The 15,416-nt window shown below is 43.5% G+C and overlaps 2 protein-coding genes across 2 annotated transcripts; one reads left to right on the top strand and one right to left on the bottom strand.

Annotated features, from left to right (window-relative positions):
* The first annotated feature begins 6,352 nt into the window (after positions 1-6,352).
* Positions 6,353-10,411, top strand: TXNL4B (thioredoxin like 4B). The gene is made up of 3 exons (XM_007940319.1): positions 6,353-6,484; positions 8,539-8,690; positions 10,246-10,411. Exons 1-3 carry the CDS (start codon positions 6,353-6,355, stop codon positions 10,409-10,411), a joined length of 450 nt encoding a protein of 149 aa, XP_007938510.1.
* Positions 10,412-13,959: 3,548 nt separating this feature from the next.
* On the bottom strand, positions 13,960-14,733 carry LOC103196562 (haptoglobin). Its single transcript, XM_007940320.1, has one exon. The coding sequence runs from the start codon at positions 14,644-14,646 to the stop codon at positions 13,960-13,962; it is 687 nt and encodes a 228-aa protein (XP_007938511.1). The 5' UTR covers positions 14,647-14,733.
* Positions 14,734-15,416: the final 683 nt, after the last annotated feature.

Consider the following 15,416-nt stretch of genomic DNA (forward strand, 5'->3'; position numbering starts at 1 on the left):
ATAACTATCATATTCACCAAAAACATTGATGAGAAACTCTAGATTAGGGAATGATGTTTCTGAAATACATTTTAAGTGACTAAGACTTCTTGGCCCTCAACTCATTAACAAACTCCTCTTGCTTCTCAATACACAGCATTGCAAACATGGACCTGAGTGCTTGCATAATTCCTCTCATTCCAACAAGTCAGTGAAGTAGCGGAAGCGTGGAGGGGTAGGGTACCACCAGAATCCAGAATATTTTGCCAAGCTCTACTGAACTACCCAGCTGAGTATTGTCAAACAGACTGAACATGTACTATCAACCACAAACAAGAGCTGTATTTTGAAAATGTCAGGCAGAATGGAAAAGAGATGGATACACATTGGTGACAACTGTAAGCATGTGACAAAATCCGGAGTTAGATATATAGGCTTTGTTATCAGTAGTTTTGAACTAGGAAATATACCTCTAGAATGCCATTTTATGCAGGTGAGGGAAACATGTCTATCTTGTTGACTGCTATAGCCCAGCACCTAGTAAAATAAACGTTTGATGAATGAATAAATGAACGAACTTAAACATATCAAAGGAGAACAGGAAGCCACACATGTATAGAGACAGCAAACAAAGATAACAGCAGCAGAAGAAAAGGAGTCTGACAGGACTTAAGAGCGGTTAAGAACAAAACACAAGGTGACAAGAGGCTAGATTCTGGACAAGGATTACAGGGTTTAAGAAAAATAGTGACGAAGAAAGCTGGATTTGCTGATTCAACAATCATTGAGTGCCTTCTCTGAGCCAATCACTGTTTTAGGCAATAGGGATAGAGCAGAAAGCAAAAGAGACTAGAATCCTCGCCCTCTTGGAGCTAACATTCCATTAGAGCTGATGGTCCACCAACTTGTCTGGTAGCGATACCCACCTAAGAGAAGAGAGGACTACATAAGGGCCCCTACCCCGCCTGGAAGGAGTTCGGCTGGTGCAGTGCCTCAGGCATTTGACCGCTAACCAGAAGGTTAGCGGTTCAAACCCGCCAACTGCTCTGCGGAAAGAAGACGGAGCAATCTACTTCCTTAAAGATTTACCCCTTGGAAACCCAACGGGGGTCTCTCTGAGTTGGAATCGACTCGATGGCAATGGGTTTGGTTTTCGGTTTTTACTCGGACTGGGCATCGGTCAGGGAGTGGGCTAAAGCGGAGGCCTGGAGAGGGTGCGGGATCTGACCAGAGCAAGGAGAGAGCCCGAGGCAGGAAGGACAGGAACAGCATCCCCGAGGTAAGGCAAGTCGGATGACAATGACCCAGAGGAGAAACCTTCCAAACCCGGACCTGAGTAAGGGATCTATATCCGCCGCCGGGAGTGACCCCGACTGACGCCGTCAGGGAGGAAGAACTCACCGCACCGAGCCCCACTCTCTGGACCCTACGGTCCGGGATTCTAGGACGCCGGCGCTGCCACCTTTCGCTCAGGCGGCCTCAAAGAGCCAAAATCCGAACCTTGAAAGCGGCCATTCTTATGCCCATAGTACCTTGCGAGGCCTCCTCTATCCGCCCAAAAATACTATCGAGAGCAGCCGGAAAAGGGCGGTTCCTGGATCTAAGCGTGAGACAGAGCGCAACGCCGCTGGCAAGGCTAGAGTGTCCTTTTCTAGGGCCCTATCAGAGACGCTTTCGGGTATCTCCCGAGCCAATCGTGCTTATTCTAAGAGGCCACACCCCCGCCTCTAGTTTGAAAAGGCCTGGGAGGTGGGGGGGGGGGAAGGAAGATGGGTCATATTTAATATGGGCGGAAGTGTCTCTAAGGTTTCCGGTTAGAGACGGCAATGTGGCTGTCACTAGAGAAACCTCGTTGGCCTAGTGGACAGTGACCAGCGACCGATCGTTGATTACTGCGCCTGTGCGTTTTCTACTTCCGTTTCTTTCCCGGAAGTAGTCCCCCGCGGGCGGCTGTGGAAGTATCTCCTGTTACCTGAGATTGTGGTCGCTGTCTAAACTGGGGCTTGTGAAGGGCACCGCTTCTGTCCCAGCTCTTGTGACAAAGAGTCGCGTTTGCAGACAGCCCTGAAGTGAGAGGAAAGAAGGTGACTTGTACAATTAAAGTAAGTATCGGCTACTCTGACAATTGTAGACCAGGAATGCTCCAACCACGGGCGTCTTTTAAACAGTTACCACATATTTTTCTCATAATACGTGATTATTGTGGAATACTTGAAAAAGACAGAGGCGCATCCCGAAGTAAATAAAAATCACCCGTCTTTCCAAATCCAGAAATAACCAGTGATGGTGTTTAGTTTGGTTTTGTTGATTTGGTGTTTAGGGGTATTTTTCTGTGTAAGTATGTACAGTTACACTGAGGTTTTGTATAAAATTCGGTTAACACTTCAGATACTGTAACTTTTTTGAGTCATATATCATGAGAATTTTTCAATATCTTAATTGTACATCTCTAACACAGTATCGAGTGGCTGTGTAATGGCCCATTGCAGTACTGTATGCTCATTTATGTCACCAGACCCCTCTTGATGACTGTTTAGGTTGTTTCCAATTTTTCAACAATATAGATGCAATGAGTACACGTTACACATCTTTACGCATGTATGTGATTATTTCCTGTTAATTTTTTTTTAATGGAATTGTTGGTCAGCTTTCCTAACCGAGAAATGTTGCCTCTTTATATTCCAGCCAGGATTATAAATGCCAGCCCCAACATTCACACTTGGTTTAATTGTTGTATATTACCGTCTTGTTTAATCTGGGTGAATTTATTGGATATTTGAAGTTATCTTTAATTTGCTTTTATTTAATTACAGTAAAGTTTAACTTTTGAGGCTTACTAATTGGCCATTTGTACCTCTTGTGAATTCCTTTTTGGTATCCTTTGCTTTGGGAGCTCTGGTGACATAGTACCTAAGACATCTGATTGCTAACCAGAAGGCTAGTGGTTCAAACCCACCAGCCACTCCTCAGAAGGAAGACTGGGCAATCACTTCTGTAGAGATACGGCCTAGGAAACCCAAGGAGGTGTCTCTAAGTCAGAAAATGACTCAACAGCAGTGAGTTTGGTTGGGTTTTTTTTTTGTTTTTTTTTTTTTTTTTTGGATCTTTTCCTCTGGACATTTTTGTAGATGTGGTCTCAGTTCCCCTCTCCTTCCACCATTTGTCCACTTTCACCCCTGGCCTCTCTTGACCTCTTTGCCTCCCCCCTCACTTCCGTTTCTTTAGCAGTTGTATAGCAAACTTGGCTCTTTGTTTGAATTCTAGTGGTAAAAGAGATTCATCTTCTCTTTGACTTTCTCTTTCATCAGTAATTTGTTGTGACACCTGCCGTTTGTGAATTCCCATCAGGTTGACCATCAGGTTCCCTGTTTAAAGTACAGTCTGTTGTTGGAACAGTTTTCGTTTGTGTATGAATTTTTATTAATTCATACCTTAGGATATGACACAGCACTGAAAAATGCAGAGAAAGAAATCATCACTTTTTTCCTAGCATTAGCTAACTTTGTAACCAAATTCAGAATATCAACTAGATCCCAGTGGGCTCTCTCATGGATGGACCCAAAGAAGAAAAGTCCTTGATAAGAAGTTTCTCTGAAATGAAATTTCTTCAGTAGTGAAAGTAGGAGTTTATGTATTAGAAGGAGCACCACAGTAGAAATTTGGTGGGTTAGATTCTAGCCCTTGTTGTTGTAGTAGCTAGAAGTATAACCGTAAGCAAACTAGTCTGTAAAATGAAGGAGTGTGTTAAGATTTTTCTATCTCAGTATTTTACTGTGTGTGTAAAATGACATGTTGGAGGAGGCATCTGACATCCTCATCTGACTTCACGAGGGGGGAGAAGGATCAGCATTAGCAGTGTCAGGCAGAGGCTGATTCCTATGAGGTGGAGGTCAGACATGCCTCCACCCTCCAGTTGTTTTACCAATTGTGACACCATCTGGCCCTCCCACAGCACTCTCTCTTCCTCTGCTGAGTTGGATAATTTGTTACAGTGGCCAAACAGAACTCATAACAATACTCATGATTATGGGGTGTGCTAGGAAAAATGACATTAGACTCAAAAATATTTTATAGAGACCCTTTTATTAAGCCTTAAGCTGGACAAAGACTGTCGAGTGCGAGAAACTGTCAGTATATACCTAGAACAGAGGTCAGTGGATCTGCTGAATCACAGTCATGGTGTCCATTATATACTATAGAAGAAGAACAAAATTGACATGGGGTCATGACTGGTGGTGGGTCAGTTCATCACTGTTGCAGGTGGGACTGCAAAAGCGGGGAAAGGACCATGATTGGGATATGTACGTAATTGCAGGTTAAAAAGTTACAGGATTGGTGTTTGCATTTTACTTACCTGACTACATGGTAGTTGGGGTCGAGTCATGATCATATGACCCTGAGTCATAGTCACCAGATAGTACCAGGAGTTCAACCTTTAACTTAAATCAGGTAACACGGGCAACAAGTAGTGAAATCTGCTGTGCCGTTTTCTCCTTCACATCAGAAGAGGGGAAGGGGAACTGGAACTCATCCTGGCTTTTTCTTACTCTGGCCAAACATTTTGGGGTCTCCAATCTCCAGATCACAGTAAATCATTAAGGACATGTCCAGGCATATTCCCTATTCTTTATTGTAAGGGGGATATGCCCACACAAGTTGTTTGTGTCAGTACTTTTCTGCATTCTGAGGGCAAGCTGCCCCTCCCTGAGTTTGCCAGGACTTGTATAAGCGTAGCTGCATTGTTAGTTTAATTGGCAACAAGCATTGGGAAAGTCACATACAGAATTCCAATGGATTCTGAGCTTGTGTCAAGATTCAAAATGGAGTTAGTGCTATAATTGTAAAGCACAGCCTTCCACAAACCCAAGTGTTTTTGGATTATTCCCTCTAATATGAGGGTTTATTAAGGAAGAAACAGGTAACAATTCAAGATCAAAAATTACTCAGGGTACAGGTCTTCAGTCAAGTCAGCTGCTTCTTAGCTGTGCCTGCAGACAGGTCTCTCTCTGGCCCTCAGCCCCTTGGACCTCTTGGGCTGGCCCAGCCTCTGCCCTGCTCAGGAAAGTGTTACAACACTTTTTAGCTCAGCCAATAAGTGCCCAGAGGCACCCCACTCCACCAGCATGCCTCATCTTTCTTGCTCTTTAGTTCAGGAAGTCCACCACGCTGCCTTCTACCAATCTCCTAGTTCTGCTGCCTCTGCTGCCACTATTTCTCTGCCACTGCTTCTTGCCATTCACTTACCATCTCTGGTGTTACAGCTCTCTCTCTGTCTCCTCTGTCTGGGAGGTTCCTGGGTCCAAAGGATGCACTCCACTCCTTGTTTTTCTTTCTTGATGGTCATGAGGTCCACATTCTGCTCACTTCTTTCTCCTTTTGTCTCATAAAATATGAGAGAAAAGGTATGACTCAAGCAGGGGCATGACTTTGGTAAGATGGTGAAAGGTAATGACTTGAATCACACCCTCTAGTAAGATGGTTACTCAAGATCCATACTACCCTAATCCTGCCTCATTAACATAACAGGTAGCTCACTCCCAAATGAGTCCATAACCATAGGCGTAGAGGCTAGAATTTATAACACATCACAAAATGGAGGGTGAGTACATCAGGTTACGAGATGGAGGACAACCACACAATACTGGGAATCATGGCTTAGCCAAGTTGACACATAACTCCAGCCATCACAGGTTCTGTCCACCTTATTTGCATGTGTGGCATGAAATAGTGTGCAACTATGAAAAGGAGTATGGAAGTTTTTTCTATATAAGATTTACGAAAATCTCTGTGTGTTAGGTAAATGATGCAAAATGCAGAAGAGTAGGTGAAGGATATTCTGGATCTCCATGCGCTTCCAAACCTCCTCCTCTTCCTCCTTTTGAAAGCTGTGGTGCCAGGAGGCTGTCTGCTCAGCTGTCTTCACCCTCCCACAGTTCTGTTTCTCTTCCAGAGTTCTGCACTATACCTTGTTTTCTTATACTCTGCTTTCATTACATTGTCTTCCATTTACCAGATTGCAAGGTGTCATCTGTTTCCTGCTGGAACACTGATATAATAGGCTATCTTTTGGGTAAAAAAGGAAGAAAAATAGGAATACATATTTGCACACTAAAAATACATATAAAACTAGTAAAAGTAATTACCTCATGAGAGTTCAGGGGGATAGGGCAGTGGAAACCGAGCCTGAGCAGGGAAAATCAAGAGGGAGACTTTTCACAGCATAGTTTCTATAATGTTCTTTTTAAACCATGTGAATAAATTACCTACTCCAGTTTTTTTTTTTTAATTAGGATTCATGCATTCAGTCTAAGCCGTCTTTAAACACAGCAACTTCAAGATTGACAGTAAGGATTAATAATTGGATTGTTTTATGATGAGCTTCCTACTGCCCAAGCTGACCAGCAAGAAAGAAGTAGACCAGGCAATCAAAAGTACTGCAGAGAAGGTGTTGGTTCTCAGGTTTGGGAGAGATGAGGATCCTGTCTGCCTGCAGCTAGATGATATTGTAAGTGAATTTTTAAAATAAATGTTTGTTTGTAAATTAAAAAGTCCTGCATTGTGGCTTCAGCCTCTGCAAAATGCATGAAAGGGAGACAGGGCCTGGGGATACAGCTGTTCATTCATCAGCATATTTACACTGAGAACTGAAGGTGTTCCTACCACTGAGCTGAATCCCCCAATTTGTAATGCAGTCTGTCCTGGATGTCCTTCCCTATTAGCTGCTGTCAAATTTCAGTTCCACCAACAAGGCAGTACACAAGCAGAAAACATTAATAACAAGTGTTTCCCAAAAAAAAAAACAAACTCACTGCCATTGAGTGAATCCCAATTCATAGCGACCCACTCCTTGGGTTTCCAAGACAGTATCTCTGTGGAAGTAGATTGTCCAGTCTTCCTTCCAGCGAGCGGCTGGTGGGTTTGAACCACCCTCCTTCTGGTTAGCAGTCAAATGCCAGAGCTCCTAACAGGTGTCTAAGAGCATCTAATTCAGTCCTCCCAACAGTGAGGTAATAATAGACCTATTTCCTGTATGGGGCAGTAATACCATGGGATGGGTAGGTCAAGTCACTTCACACAGTCACAGAGCTACTCAGTTGCAGAGCTGGATTTCGCTACAGATACTCTTTTCAATCTAGATCACTGCCTCCACTGTGTGCCTGGTTATAATCTCTGATTTCACAACACCTCCTCACACGCTGATGAGTAGGGAGGGGACATATGGAACAGACTAGGTTTATTCTTATCTCCATTTATTATGGAGAGAGCCTTACCCCAACACTAAGACCTGTTCCCTCCATTACTTTTCATTCCACCAACAGTGTGCATCAGCTGTAAAAATCCTCATCACTTTGATTAAAAATGAGTGTATGCAAGAGGCACAGACAACAAAGGTAAACATTTTTACATGCACAACACTGCAGTATCAGTAATAACAAACATTAATCTACAGGTGGATACATAGGTGGACAGTCTAAAAGGATCAGGTATGTCTGGGGAATATACCCGTGATCCACTGTGCTCAGTGAAATAAACACAGAAGGACAAATATTTTATTAGTTCACTGTTATAAAAAGTCAAGGAAAGATTTACATATGGAAGGAAACTTTCTTTGTTAGATACCAGGGAGACAAAGTTTGGCAGATGATATTTCTATATATGTATTTGTATGTGCTCTGTCCTTGTTGTTATGTGCCGTCTAGTCGAACCCAACTCATAGCGACCCCTCCTTAGGTTTCCAAGGTGGTATCACTACAGAAGTGGATTGCCCAACCTTCCTTCCGAGGAGTGGCTGATGAGTTTGAACTGCCAGCCTTCTGGTTAGCAGTCAGGTGCCTTAGGCACTACGCTATAGGGCTAATGAGGGAAAAGTTAGGATAACTTGTCAGCCACAACCAACCACCCTGAGATACTAAGTTATTGGGCCCGTGGGCTCAGAACCACGATAGGGGACATCAAGCTTAATTGGCATAACATACTACACAAAAACATTGTTCTCCATCCTGCTTTGGTAAGTAGCACCTGGGGTCTTAAAAGTTTGCAGGTGGCCATCTAGATGCAGCAGTTGGTCTCTCCTCATCCGGAGCAAAGAAGAGTAAAGAAAACCAAAGACACATGGAAACAATTAATCCAAGGGACTAGTGGACAGTGTGAACCTCAGACCCTGAGATAAAAGATGTTGCAGGCTCCCCTTACATGGGATCAGAGCTGTGTTGACACTAAGGGTGCTACATCCCACTCTTAATCTTCTTAAACCTGATGGGCTTATCACATCAGATCACATCATGGTTGATAATTACATGCCTACCACATGACATCATTACATCACTGCTAAACCACTGAGAATCATGGCCTAGCCGGTTGACGTAAATTTTAGGGGAACACAGTTCAATCCATGACAGTTAGGTTATACCGTGTCTAATGTAGCCTACTGTGGAACCCAAAAGGACTAGATTCTTGGCCCAGGAATCATTTCAAATCAGGTACTCTATCCTAGTGAAAAGTTTCACAGAAGCGACATCCACTGGCTCTCATACTGTAACTACATCTCTTCATTCACAGCTTTCCAAGACCTCGTCTGACCTGAGTAAAATGGCTACAATATACCTGGTAGATGTGGATCAGACTCCAGTTTACACCCAGTATTTTGACATCAGTTATATTCCATCTACTATATTTTTCTTCAATGGGCAGCATATGAAAGTGGATTATGGGTAAGTGAGGTTATTGCAACCTTAGAAGTTTCTTTGAAGCAATTTCAGCAGCTTGTCTGTTTACGTCTGATCTTGGTTCTCTAAGTCTTGAGTTGGTCCTGTTTTCCTCCACTGATACACTCTTAATTTTTCATGTAGAACTTTCATGTGAAATGAGTGTTTCAGGGATCATTGGTAAATTTTAATTTCCTGCTTAAGAATGAAAGAGTAGTACAGTTTATAAAGCTCTAAACATCCTTCAGCTAGAAAATATAGAACAGCTTTAAAATTGTTCCTAGGAATTTCATGTAAAGCAAAATTTGTGATTACTGTTAAGCTTTTGGGACTGGTAGGTTGTGTTTGTGAAAGAAATATTCCTTCCAACAAACTAAGACATGTTTCTCTCATGCCAAGTGTACTGTCTAATGCCACTCCCAAGAATTTTGAAGTCGTACTTCCAACAAAGCCTTCTGTTGTTAAAGAATGCTCTCCACTCCAGCCAGTCAGCATCCCAGTATTACTGTGTCTTGCTTTGGTTGAATTATCCACATGTCTAGATCTGTGTACCTGATTTGGTCATTATCTATGTTAAGGTACAAGCTATTTATTCTCTTGGAACACAGTTGATGTAATTATTAGTTTGGTACTAACTTTTTGGAGGGCCATTTATGGTACTACATAGCAAAAATATTAAAAATGTTTAAACTCTTGAACCCAGAAATTACATTCATAGGCATTTCTTTGAAAAACATGATCATGAAAGTAGACAGAATTGGCTGTGTGGTTGTTCACTTGCTTCCTGAGGAAACGCTTAGAAGGAACGTAGGTGTCCACAGAGACTATGTGTCAATTTAACGTGATACTGTAGACACCTATTTAACAACTGTGAGAAAAATGTGGTAGTTGAGGAAAGCACTTTATAAAACAGTCTGTATGGTATGATTCTCATTATTGTGAAAAACACATACATACACCATACATACATATAAATACAAGTACATCCATATGTAGAAAGATTGGGAGGATATGCACCAAAATATGACCTCTAGCCTCTGGTGATTTTATTTTCTTGTATAAAATGTGTATATATTGACCTGGTATTTGTAATACTAGAAGAAGTGTATATATACATATATAGATATATATGTATGTATTTATCTATATATGTATGTATAATACTTTCCACTCAATAGTGTAAGTGACTAGAACTCGGGAGTCATGACTAGTTAATGGGCTTGTATCAGTGCCGTACCAAAAAATAACACCAACTATAAACAAATTGTGCTCATGCCCATCCTCAGAAAGCTCTATTGATAATGATTTGAGCAGCATTTAAAGTGGGTTTGGAAGCAGCAGCTTTTCACATGCCAGAGCCTCCAGCCCTCCCCAGTGACCCTCAGCCCTGGTTTTAGTTGTCTACCAGTTGGCCCTACAGTCACAAATGGGAAAATCAGCGCTGCACATTATGTCTTTTTCCTTAACAAGAAGAAAATTTAAAAAGGTACTGTCATTGTCTTTATCCTGAAGTAAATATTAAAAGTTCTGAAAGAGGTTGTTTCTCTGTTGTGCTGTCCAGGTCCCCAGATCACACTAAGTTTGTGGGAAGTTTCAAAACCAAACAAGACTTCATAGATTTGATTGAAGTAATCTATCGAGGCGCAATGAGGGGAAAACTTATTGTCCAAAGCCCTATTGATCCTAAAAATATCCCCAAATATGACCTTCTCTATCAAGACATTTAGCCACTTAACTACACAGAAGACAATGACACCTCTTGAAACAGCACCAGAATCCAGACTCCTCCCAGAGTCCTTTGGAAACGTGTTGACCTTCCCAGTGGAGAAGAAGTTTCACTTGTTTATAAGTGCCTGGTCCCCAGTGGAAGACCATGCTGGGCTACTAACATTCTGGGATACCTGTGTTTCTACTGCCTGCAAACCTGAGAGCGGTCAAGTCATAGAGTTCGGTTTCCGCAGAGTGATTTTGTTAACTTCTCTTTGTATTGTGTTTTCCATTTTAGGGAAAATAGGATCCTCCTGAACATGGGCTGGGATGATTTGATTTAACCATGCTCACAAGATAGACAAATAAAGTGGGAAGTCAGTTCCCATAAGGGCAAAAATACTTGTTTTCGTCTCAAATACACATATACTCCTCACCATTTCCCCACTCATGTTCCTCATGTTCTCATGCTTTCCTATCTCCAGTCTGTATTACTCTAGTCCTGCTCAGAATAAATAATTCTCTACCAGTAGCAGTTGAGTTCATTTTATTGTGGAGCCCCTGGTTTATGGTGAAGCTCAGACTTTTCAGACAGTGAACGCTTTTGCATATTTTATTAGCTTTTAGATTATTCAGTTGCCAAAGAAGTAAGAACTTGAGCCTTCACCATCCAGCACTGACCTTGAGCTAAGCCGGGAATTAAGCTAAGCCCTGACTAAGTATATGGAGAGCTCCTGGCATAGTGATTAAGTGCTCAGCTGCTAACTTCAGGAGAACAGCAGTTTGAACCCACCCTGTGCACCGTGGGAGAAAGATGTGGCAGTCTGCTACTTTCAAGATTTAGAGCCTTGTAAACCCTATGGGGCAGTTTTACTCTGTCCTGTAGGGTTGCTATGAGTCAAAATTGACTTGACAGCAGTGAGTTTGATTTGGGATTGGTAAGTAAAAGCAGATCTCCCTATAAGACAGAATTTCCTACTCTTCCTGAGATAGAAAATTGAATTTAAAGGGCTCAAGACTTAAAAGGGATGTCAGAACTATTAGAAAGAAATAGCATCGATGGGATTTGCCTGTCTGAATACCTTTATGGAGGCTCTGCTACTGATTTTCTAGAAGGAGACTCTGAAAACCCATCTCAGTACAGTGGCCAGGTATGGCCAACATGGTAGCCATTGGCCTCCTTGGCAACAGAAGCCCAGTGCAGGGCAGCATTCTCACTGCAAGTCCATCCCTCTTAACCAAGTGCTTCCTTTCCTAGTCTGTTTTGCAGCAAGAGGTAACCATGTGACCTGCTTCTGGCTAGCACAGCCCAGAGGGAAGGGTGCTACATGCTTTGGATCCTTTGCTGATGAAAGATGGAGTCACTTCCAGAATAAAAGGGAACATAACCCTTTGCAGCCACCTCTGCCCCCTCCCCCCAACCTCCAGTCCCCATTTCTACTCGGGATTGTAATCATGATACATGGAACTGCAGCAGCCATCTTACCACCATGAGGCAATGAGCCTCAAGATGAAAACACAACTCAGCTGGGGAGGAAGATAAACCAGCCTTCTCTCTGATGATGGAATTGAACTGCTAGGTGAACACTAAAATCACCTCCCACAAGACTTCTGTGAAAACACTAAGAGTCTTCATTGTCTAGGTCACTCTTGGTCAGGTTTTCTGTTACATAGTGATTGATGCATGGTAAGTGCTCGGACACCAGCAAAACCTCAGACTGGCCTGTGTGGAATCCTCATATCTCCCTCTAGCTACAGGCACTTTCTCTGAAGTCCTGATTATTGTTTATTATAGTTCTTACCTTCATTGCGCTCTGTGCTGCAAGTATAGTGTTAAGTCTGTGCTAAATGCCCCGTTCTGTACTCACTAGTACATAGACAGAAATGACTTAATGGGCAAGGAAAGAAAGCTCAGAGGAAAGCAGGTTGTGCTTGCTCAGAAAGGGAAGAACCTTTCAACAGGAGAGAAGGACAGGGGCCGGCGACCAGAGGGAGCTTTCAGAGAGCTGTGCAGCGGTCAGTGTTGCCAAAACCCAAAGGTAGGGACCGTGAGGGGCAGAAGGTGCTGCTGGGGAGGAAGGCAGAGAAGATCACTGAATGGAGAAAATACCAGAGGTTTTATTTTTACTATTCTCCTCCTGATAAGTGACCAGAAGCCACTTAACGCAAGCAGATGATTGTTCTGAAAAACTGGGACATGTCTAGTGCTGCAGACACTCCCAGGAGTAAAAGGCATAACTGACAGCATTCTGAGAGTATTTTTGTTTTGATTGGGGTTCATTTTCTTTATACTGTGCAAGAGTGTACTGTTTTTTCATTTCTGGATTTTCTCTCTTTTACAGCGTATAGCATAAGGGTCTGTGACCAGCAATAGACCACTAGCTCTAACTTGATTATCATGAGGGTAAATGTGAAGAGAACTTTCCAGTGAAAGCTAGACCTGGTTGAGGGTATCGGCATCAGGTCTCATTTTACACCCTAAGAAGCAGAGACCATATTGTGGTATGATAAGAACGTGTATTGGTGGAGAGTCAGTGTACTGATGAAGGCTTACAGCAGGAGAGTTCCGTTAGGAGAGCTTCCTCTTGACAAGAGGTGTGGAACCTTTCTTCAGGGAGACACTTAATAGCAAGATCCTTATGTCTGGGAAGTGGGAGACTCAGACAACTTGCATTTGATCCCTGGTAAAGGGTGGATTTGTTGCAAGTGGGAAAAGCACCTCCTGTTGAGAAAAAGACTCTTCACTCTTGATGGAGACTAGAACGTCTATGCTGGTAGGGACTCTAGACATCATGCAGGAAACAGAAGGCCAGGGAGCTAGGAGCACATGACAGAGTCTTGGCTGGGATGGGATTAGGGCCAAACGAGTCCAGAGACACTGTGTTTACACTCTATTACTCTCTTACTCTGTTCGGTGTTTACACTCTATTACTCTCTTACTCTGTATTTGGGGTGCTACTGCATTGGAGAACAAACAAGAAAGGGTTGGCTCAGTGGAAACACTTTCTTCTCAACCCACTTTGGGCTCGCACCCTCCTCACCAGGCCTAGTTCACTTCAAAGGGGCAACATGGGGCAGTGAGAAGAGCTTAGGGCTTATAATCGGACAAAATACAAGCTTTGCTGTGTAACCGTAATCAAGGCTCTTACCTTCTCTGAGTCTCTCTCTACTTGCCTATGAAACAGGGATGACTAGAAACACCTTACTGAGGCCTGCCATTCAGTAAGTGCTCAATAGTGAGCATGAATGCCAAGGTGGGACAGTTTTTATCACATTAGGGATTTCTAGTTGGTTGAGGAATTTTCCCTACACTCTTAGTAAACTGCCTACCACTTGGCTGCCCCTGTCCATAAAGGAAAGAATAAAAAAGGCCACAGCACAGAAATGAGTCAAAAGAAAGCTGTTTATTAGTGGTTGAGCAGAGTGCAGCACAGAAATGAGTCAAAAGAAAGCTGTTTATTAGTGATTGAGCACAGTGCAGACCAGGTTCCTCCCACCCCTCCCATCCTGTTCCCCTTCGTCCAGGGTGAAACCTTGCTCTCAGCCAGTGATGTCCAGCTGCCTCATGTTAGTTGTCGGCTATGGTTTTCTGAACCCAGTCCAGGATGGAGGGCACCTTCACGTATACTCCATACTCAGCCACAGCACAGCTCTTATCAAAGCTCAGGATCCCGGCCGCATACCAGGTGTCCTCATCCTGGTCGTGCACGACAAAGGCGCTGCCAGCATCGCCGTAACAGGTGTCTTCCTGATACTTGGACATGCCCACACAGAAGGTGTGTTCATTCAGGACGGGCTGCACCCCAACAGGGCTCTTCTGTTCCTTCTTCTCGGGTTGCGTGCTGCCTTCGTAGTGCTTCACACATTTGTCTTGGGCAGCCACGGGCAGCATGACGTACTTCAGGTGCTCAGTAAACCTGAAGTTGGAATTCCGCCCCCAGCCAGACACGTAACCCACACGCCCCACTTCCGCATAGTCCTTTGAAGGTAGGCAAATGGGCATTACTCTCTCATTGACAGGAACCTTATGTTTGAGTTTGATGAGCCCGATGTCTATCGTGGAGTAGTTGGGGTGGAGAACCACCTTCTCAATCTGTACAAGCTGATTTTTCCCCACGTAGAGCTTTAACGTGGGAGCGATGTCCTTGGCTTTTGCATCAGCTGTGTGATTCAGGAAGAGATTTTTAGCTGTGGTCAGCAGCCATTTCTCATTGATCAGCGTGGCCCCCGTGGTGAGATTATGGCGGGAAACCATCTTTGCCTGCCAGGGGAAGCTGCCTTTGGCATCCAGTGATCCACCTATGATGCGTTGCACCTGATCCACTGGGTTCTTAGGTTTTCCACAAACTGTCAAGGAGAGCAAGGAAATCATGAGGTGAAATGCGGGAGAGTCCCCCAATCTGAGAAAGGGGGAAAGCACTGCCCACTGCTACTGTCTAAACTACCCTTGTTCACTCTTCTGACCTATTTAAATGCTTTTGAAAATAATCTTAGCATCGCTAACATGGACTTCTGTTTCCTGCTTTTGCAGCTAACAGAAGGAACAAGTAAGACTGAGACTTTCAGATCCTAGCAGATGAATGGTATATTTAAACAGAAGTTATCACTCAAAGAAATTCTCACAGTTCACTGAGTCGCACTGGAAGGGCTTGGAGCTGCAATAATTCATTCTCTCTCAATAAAGAGGGACGTGTGGCGGCATTGGTGGCAACTCAGGCTTTGTAGATTTTGCAATGAATAATGGGCAGGTTGACAGAGCCACAGTACTAATACCACAAAGAGGGGAGCAAAACCTTTTGTCCCAAGAGAGACAGAGAAAGAGTACACCCTTCGTAATAATGAAAAACACAAGTTCCATCTCCAACCTCCTGTCTTCTCTTGTGGGTAATGGCATTTGATTATAACACCCTCCCTTGACTTTTCTCCTGCAGCTTGCTGTCCACCTTTCCCTCTGGACTCCCTAGCCAGGCTGTCCGTGCACAGAGGGTCTCCCATTCCTCTCCTTGGAGGGCAGTGTACACAGTG

This window comes from Orycteropus afer, unplaced genomic scaffold (genome assembly GCF_000298275.1).
Source record: "Orycteropus afer afer isolate SDZICR_OR568_19922 unplaced genomic scaffold, OryAfe1.0 scaffold00067, whole genome shotgun sequence".
Lineage (NCBI taxonomy): Eukaryota > Metazoa > Chordata > Mammalia > Tubulidentata > Orycteropodidae > Orycteropus > Orycteropus afer.

What these genes read in the sequence shown, in the direction of transcription:
- TXNL4B (XM_007940319.1), top strand. Translation starts at nt 6,353, where the DNA reads ATGAGCTTCCTACTGCCCAAGCTGACCAGCAAGAAAGAAGTAGACCAG. An exon ending in GCCTGCAGCTAGATGATATT is followed by an intron (nt 6,485 to 8,538) that starts GTAAGTGAATTT and finishes CTTCATTCACAG; the next exon opens with CTTTCCAAGACCTCGTCTGA. An exon ending in CATATGAAAGTGGATTATGG is followed by an intron (nt 8,691 to 10,245) that starts GTAAGTGAGGTT and finishes TGTGCTGTCCAG; the next exon opens with GTCCCCAGATCACACTAAGT.
- LOC103196562 (XM_007940320.1), bottom strand. Translation starts at nt 14,646, where the DNA reads ATGGTTTCCCGCCATAATCTCACCACGGGGGCCACGCTGATCAATGAG.